The 7894-nt window shown below is 41.4% G+C and overlaps 1 protein-coding gene across 2 annotated transcripts in view; it reads right to left on the bottom strand.

The window, feature by feature from the left end:
* The window catches only part of ESR2 (estrogen receptor 2), a 71020-nt gene that overhangs the window by 26802 nt on the left and 36324 nt on the right, over positions 1-7894 (bottom strand). For both annotated transcript variants that reach the window (XM_032246106.1, XM_032246107.1), the window contains one exon: positions 5067-5205. In XM_032246106.1, the coding sequence (XP_032101997.1) occupies positions 5067-5205 (139 nt within the window). The remainder of the gene's footprint in view (positions 1-5066; positions 5206-7894) is intronic.

The following is a 7894-nucleotide window of genomic DNA, read 5'->3' as shown; positions in this document are numbered from 1 at the left end:
AAAAAAAAAAAAAAAAAAAAAAAAAAGAAGACATCATAAATTATACAGAACAAACTTAGAAAAGACTCTAAAATAAATTAATGACATATATTTCATTTATTTTATAATTTTAGATTGAAACTGAATTATAAGTAAGAAATTAGGACAGGATTAAAAGAGTTGAATTAAAGACGGGGCTGGCTGGGTACAGTGGCTCTCATCAGTAACCCTGGTGCTTTGTGAGGTCAAAGTAGGAGAATCACTTGAGGCCAAAAGTTCAATACCAGCCTGGGCAACATAGCAAGACCTTGTCTCTACAAAATTATAATAACAATAACCAGGCACAGTGGCATATACCCATAGTCCTAGCTACTCAAGGGGCTGAGGCAAGAAGATGACTTGAGGCCAGGAGGTCAAGACTGCAGTGAGCTATGATGGCACCACTGCACTCCAGCCTAGGCCACAGACAGACAGCCTATCTCTAAACAAAAACAAAAAACAAAAACAGGGCATATGATTTGAATGTTAAAACATTGAAACAATGTATTAATCAAACTGACCTACTTAGAAAATTTATTTTTGGACACTATCTGTCCATAAACTACTAAATAAAAAAGTAAAATCAGTAATGACATGGAATAGCTTTTTATTAGTCCATTTTTACACTGCTAAAAAGTACTACCTGAGACTGAATAATCTATGAAGAAAAAAGGTTTAATTGGCTCACAGTTCCACATGGCTGGGGAGTCCTCGGGAAACTTACAATCATGGCAGAAGGCAAAGGGAAAGCAAGGCACATCTTACATGGAGGCAGGAGATGAAGTGAGTAAGCGAGACGGGGGGAACTGTCAAACACTTTTAAAGCATCAGCTCTTGTGAGAACTCACTATCATAACAGCATGGGGGAAACTGTCCCTGTGATCCAACACTCCCACCAGGTCCCTCCCTTTACCCATGGAGATTACAATTCCAGATGAGATTTGCTGGGGACACAGAGCCAAACCATATCAATTTTATTACTTGATTTTATTGATTGAGACAGAGTCTCACTCCAATGCCCAGATTGGAGTGCAGTGGCATGATCTCTGCTCACTGCAAGCTCCGCCTCCAGGTGTAGCTGGGATTACAGGCACGCACCACCATGCATGGCTAATTTTTGCATTTTTAGTAGAGACAGGGTTTCACCATGTTGGCCAGGCTGGTCTTGAACTCCTGACTTCAAGTGATTCACCTGCCTCAGCTTCCCAAAGTGCTGGGATTACAGGCATGAGCCACCGTGCCTGGTCTAAAAAAGAATATTATTTACTACAAGAAAATGTTGAATGAGTGGGCCTTCCTTTGGAGTACACTATTTTATACCTGCATATATACCTGCTGGCAGCACACACCTGCGTACAGACTATGATTTACCTCTGTGTGTATGGCAATGGCAGGGAGTGCTTAAGGCTTAGAACATAAAAAGGACTTAATAAATATTGAACTGAAGTGAAATTACTTATGTGCAAAGGGTAAATTAAAATTTGGAACAGAAAATTCGATGGGTAACTTGAAGGAATTTAGCATACAAATAACTAATGTGAATGTAAACTCAAGACAGTTATGTAATTCCATGGAACTGTCTACAAGTGTCCATGATGGGGTCCAAGCTCAGATACTTCCTCTGACTTTTTAATAATTTAACATTAGTCAGTTGCCTGTTGATACCAAGGACACATAAAATGTCTTTGCTTATGTGATTTTTTTGAGCAAGTAGATAATCTTCATGCATTTATGAAGAATTTAGTTGTTAGCAAAAGAACTAAATGCTTAGAAATAAGCTGAGATAACTAGATTTCCTCTCATCCTCAGTAGCAACAAATTTTCTTGTTGCAGAGGCCTCAACAAGAATCAAGGGAAACAAGTCATAGTTTCAGTATCCACAAATGGGCTGTTAGTTGTAATCACTGTTTATACAGCCATATTACCACTGAAGAAACCCTGCTAGGACAATCCAGCAGAAGACAGTTATTTTCAAACGGTGTGAAGATTATCTATTCACTTTGCAAAAAAGAGTCCTAATAGAACTTCTTTAAGGAGGATGACTCCTGACTTTTTGAATGAGCAACTCCTCCAGAAATATACCTATTACATAAAAGTATATTTATGTGTATAAAAGATGACTAAATAACTGAACTAGCTTAGACTTCAAGTTCCAGGCGTCACAAAGTTAATGTGTTAAAAACACTAGAGATTGTAGGCTGGGTACAGTACTCACGCCTGTAACCCCAGCACTTTGGGAGGCTGAGGTGGGAGAATCACCCGAAGTCAGGAGCTTAACACCAGCATGGCCAACACGGTAAAACGCTGTCTCTACTAAAAAAATACAGAAATTGGCCAGGCGTAGTGACACATGCCTGTAATCCCAGCTACTCAAGATGCTGAGGCCTAAGAATTGCTCGAGCCTGGTAGGTGAAAGTTGCAGTGAGCCGAAATTGCTCCACTGCATTCTAGCCTCGGCAACAGAGTAAGATTCCATCACAAAAACAAACAAAAACTACTAGAGATTGCAACAAAAAATAAACACCAGTAGTCATTCAAAAAAAAACAAAATTCCTGCTCAATGTGAATGCATTTATAATTCCCAAGAATTCCTCTTCTATACTCAATCAAACATACTAGATTTATATGTTACAAAACATAATACTTTCACATAAGTTATAAAGGCAGTGTGAGTCTATTAGAAATAATTTGTAAGAAAAATAACTTTTCTTCTGTTAACTAAAAGGTAGGCCTAATATTTTTCCAGAATTTGTGTCCACTTATAGTAATGTATACAGACACTTACAGGAATTAGAGAACGCATGCAGAGAAAAGGGAGAGTTAATTGTACTAAAAACCAGGAATGAAATAGTTGCCAAAAATAAACACTAAATTTGCCACCAATTTAGAAATCAACACAAAAGATAATTTAATCCCAATGTCTGTAAACTAACTGATTCATGAAGGGATGGAACATCTTCCTAGGACTAACTTCTAGGAGAATTTTATGTGTATCTTTATACATATGTATACTTGGCTTCAGTTAAAACACCAAGTGGAATACAATGAATGAATGAGAGCAATGGCTTGGCTACTGTGCTTGGCTTTTCAGCCTGCCTTGCAACATGGTACCCTGAGATGACAGAGGGAGGAGTGGATATCTGCAGTGTGCTAGGAGTAGAACAGGGCTGTTCTCTACCAAAACACTTCTGTTCTGCAGGATGTGCTCTTTGTCAACATTGTTATCCACGACAACAGGCAGAATAGACAGTTTGCCATTTGGCAACCCCCCAAGTCCAGCTCCACCAGCTACTATCCTACCCTTAAGCAGTTTTTGTTGTTGTTGTTGTTTTTAAATTTTTTATTTACTTTTAAAAGATGGGGTTTCACCATGATGGCCAGGCTGGTCTTGAACTCCTGACCTCAGGTGATCCACCCACCTAGGACTCCCAAAGTGCTAGGATTACAGGCATGAGCAGGTTTTTAAATCTCCCATTTCTACTACCTGAATGACAGAGATAATAATGGTACTTATTCCCCCAAAGAGTGTAGGAAGATTGTGAAGATTAAATGTGTCAACATAAGTCAAGTGCTTAAGGTGCTGCCAAGCACATACAAGCCAATAGGTTAGCTATTTTGTTTGTTACTGAAGGGTCTTACGCCCTGCACTGCTCCGGGCTTCCAGAGCCTCCCTGCCTGGTTCACCATCTGGGCTTGCTCCTGTTCAAGTCACATCAGTCCTCCAGCTTTTCCCTAAGGATCTGTTCTCTATCAAAACACCTTCATTATGCAGAACAGTGCTCTTTTAATAACATTGTCAACCATGACAAAAGGCAGAATGGGGACTGATACCTTGGGGTATCACTCTTCATCTGTGTAATACCGGGTATTCTGATGATCTAAAGTGGTAACAGGATAATAATGCAAGAGTTGGGGTAGGCACTAGCCATCCTCCCACTCTGCAGAGTCAGATGTGGCTGAACACTCAACACTAGCAGTTTTTCCATAAAAGAGGTGTGGAAATCAATTTCCATGAAGATTTCAAACTGCTCAAATTTATACCAAGAGGGTAGTCTACTTTTCCCGCTAAAAAAACTTGAGTGTTTTTATATAGTCCAGCTTTCTCTCCATAAACAGTTCACCTAAGTCAATTAAAAATTGGTTCCTTTTCTGTGTCGTCTTTAAAAGAAAATCAAATGCAACCAAGTTATAGCAACACATCCCAATTTCTGTTAAGTTTCATGTGGTTTTAGTAACTCTTCCTTTCACTACTATTGCCAAAAATGCTATATAGTACATGCGTTAGAATGAGTTAAAGCAGGCTGGGCACAGTTGCTCACGCCTGTAATCCCAGGATTTTGGGAGGCCGAGGTAGGCAGATAGCCCGAGGTCAGGAGTTCAAGGCCAGCCTGGCCAACATGGGACAACCCTGTCTCTACTAAAAATACAAAAATTAGCCTGGCGTGGTGGTGGGCACCTGTGATCCCAGCTACTTGGGAGGCTGAGGCAGTAGAATCACTTGAATCCGGGAGGTGGAGGTTGCAGTGAGCCAAGATTGAACCACTGCACTCCAGCCTGGGGAACAGAGTAAGACTCTGTCTCAAAAAAAAAAGAAAAAAAAAGAATGAGTTAAAGCATATGAAAATAAACTTGGCAGATTTTTACGACTATTATCACCTGTCCAGAAAGCTCCAGATGTAATTGGTCACTATAGGTACAAAAAACAGAAGGACAACTTAAGATTGTAACCTGAAAATGGAATTTTTAATGCAGAAAAATCTATGTCGACTTATACACATAGTAGCCACATCCCTACAGGATACAGTCCCCTATTAAGGCACTGGCCTGTAACACACCACAGATTAAAAATGAGTCACAGGACCCTGAATCCTTGATCCTCTCTCTCTCCTTCTCTGGTTCTTGACCCAGTGAAGGATCTGATGATACTATCATCCTCTAATTGCCCTGCAGGTGCGAGATTTTAATTGCAGCACCTAGGACTTTATTCCCACTCACTAGGCACCTTACTCAAACAAGTTGGAGAAGAAACATAATACATTTTTTCTCACCTGTCCAGAATGAGATTTGGAGCAAAGATGAGCTTGCCAGGGTGGTCAATTGAGCGCCACATCAGCCCCACCATTAACACCTCCAACCAGCAGCTCTCCAAGAGCCGCACTTGGTCCAACAGGCTGAGCTCCACAAAGCCTGGGGAAAGCAAGAGGTAGTGAGACACTCAACCCCTCCCCCTCAGCTCCCTGTGTCTGTAGAGATAGAATGGCAAGTGTTAAAACACTAAGAAAACACAAACCATTAGGAAATCGATATTTTATAGATGTGATTAACTGCTCATTAAAGGAAGAAAACTTTTAAGTGAAGCTGTGCAACCAGTTTCCAGTCTTGGACCCCTTCTAGAGACATACTTCATTTCGAGTTTGTCAAGCACTATGACCTGGGCTCAGAACCAATCGTTGTTAGCTGTGTCCTAATAATTCCTCTGCGCTACTGAGAAGGTTAATGTTTGGCTGCCAGTCAGAGGAGCTGCCTGTCTGACCCAGTCCTTGACTGGGATCAGAAGGGATCCAGGAATGCGGTAGGTGGAGGTTGCAAGTAGAGGCACGCAGACAGCGGTGCCAGCCTGCACAGAAAGCCAAGGACTCAACAGCAAGGATTTCTCTGATTGCTTAAAATTTCCCATCCAGTGTTAGGATCCTTCTTCTCGGTAGAAGCACTGTTTCTGGGTGATTCTATCCTAAACAGTAAATATAGCCCAGGCACAGTGAGGCACACCTGTAATCCCAGCACTTTGGGGGGCCAAGGTAGTTAGATTGCCTGTACCCAGGATTTGGAAACCAGCCTGGCCAACATGGAGAAACCCCACCTCTACAAAAAATTAGCTGGTCACAGTGGCAGGTGCCTGTAGTCCCAGAAACTCTGACGGCCGAAGTGGGAGGATGGCTTGAGCCCGGGAGGTCAAGACTGCAGTGAGCCAAGATTACACCACCACACTCCAGCCTGGGCAACAGGGTGAGAGCCTGTCTCAAAAAAATAAATAAATAAAGAGCAAATATGGCCAGGCACAGTGGCTCACTCCTGTAATCCCAGCACTTTGGGAGGCCGAGGCAGGAGGATCATGAGGTGAGGAGATCAAGACCATCCTGGCCAACATAGCGAAACCTCGTCTCTACTGAAAATACAGAAAAATTAGCTAGGTGTGGTGGTGCATGCCTGTAATCCCAGCTACTTGGGAGGCTGAGGCTGGAAAATTGCTTGAACCCAGGAGGCAGAGATTGCAGTAAGCCGAGATGGCGCCACTGCACTACAACCTGGGCAAGAGTGCAAGACTCTGTCTCAAAAAAATAATAATAATAAAGAGTAAATATAACAAAGCAGGTCCTGACAACCTAATAACATACGTTGGTCACAATACTGATTGAAAACAGGTAACCTCTGGGGAGGGGAGCACTTTAAAAAAAAGCAGAGAACACCAGGGCTTCCTCCACAAGCCATGATAAAAGGAGAGGGCCATGTAATATAAATATGGTAACAAAAGACAGAGCATTGGCATGAAATGGACTCTGGTTTGAACCCCAGCTCAGCCTCTTTCTAGATAGTCACTTAATCTCCCATTAAGTCTTTGTTTTTCTTATAGGAAAATAGGGGTAATAATGCCTATCTCTGAGAATGTCCTATAGGCAGGATCTCTTATCCTTATTTTACAGATGAGGACACTATGGCAGAGAGAACACATGTGGTTCAAGTCTTGGAACAATTATAATGCCAATTTGCATAAAGGAGAATTTCATGGTGTTATGAATGTAAAGATGGATAAATACTTTCTAAATCCACATGCTATGCTCAACTTAGTTTCCTAATGTGTATACACCTTCCCAATCTCACCCACAGTGGTAGACAATAAGCCTACCCAAGAGAGATCACAGTTCTTAATCTTGTAGATATTCAACAAGATTAAGGCTAGATGATAATTTTTTTGTTTGTTTGGACAATGACTATGCCAGCTAGGAGCGGGGGGAAAATCACACCTTCAGACTATGCCTATGTTTCCTGAAAATTTTTCAATACCCCAGGTTTAATAAGGAATAATGCAGCTGAAAAGTTCAGATTTCTTATGGCACAAAGAAGGGGCACAGCTTTCAGCAATAACTAATTTCACCACTGCTCTCTATGTGTGGTCCTGCAAACTGTGTTTGAAATACATTTAAAGCAAAAACTAGAGGAAAGTGCATCAGTACTGTCTCCTCTGGGAAAAAGCAGTGAAAATAAAGTAATTCTGGCAAAGGTGAAAATGCTAGACAAGACAAAATACAACTAGAAACCAAAAAATCCTCAGGAAGCTCAGGAGAAATGCGCCCAGGCCAACAAAAGTCCCCAAATGATACTGTCACTGCAGGCCTCAGTTCCCCGGGCTCTTTACCGGGAACTGCTCTTCCCCCAGCTTCTCACCCCTCCTCATCTTTACATTTGCCCAGTACACTTGCTGCATTCCAGGCCATGGGAATGCCCCCAGTGGCTCAGAACTTGTAAGAGACTTCATTTCTTCAAGGACTGTAAAGAAGGGCATGGGGAAGCTTTCACAGGGTATTGTGGGGTGTTGCCATTCTATGTTAGAATCCTACATTCACTCCTCCACAGAAACACCAAGTCAAATGATAATTAGCTGGTAATCTTAGCATCATACAGCTCTTCAGGTATATATTACAAATGGGCTTGGGAGAAGTGATCATTTTAGAGGATGGAAAATGCAGGTTCCAAATGATAACTCATGAGTCACTAAGCTCATTTTTAACTCAATGGCATTCCAAGTTTATGGGTGCATTCAGGATTCGTGTAACTTCAACCATTGATTTACTCTTTTTTTTTTTTTTTTTTTTTTTTT

Source organism: Sapajus apella, unplaced genomic scaffold, assembly GCF_009761245.1.
Source record: "Sapajus apella isolate SASKATOON/1434 unplaced genomic scaffold, GSC_monkey_1.0 scaffold59, whole genome shotgun sequence".
In the NCBI taxonomy this organism is placed as follows: Eukaryota; Metazoa; Chordata; class Mammalia; order Primates; family Cebidae; genus Sapajus; species Sapajus apella.
Note: the sequence above shows the minus strand (reverse complement) of the source record. Positions and strands in the feature narration are given on the sequence as shown.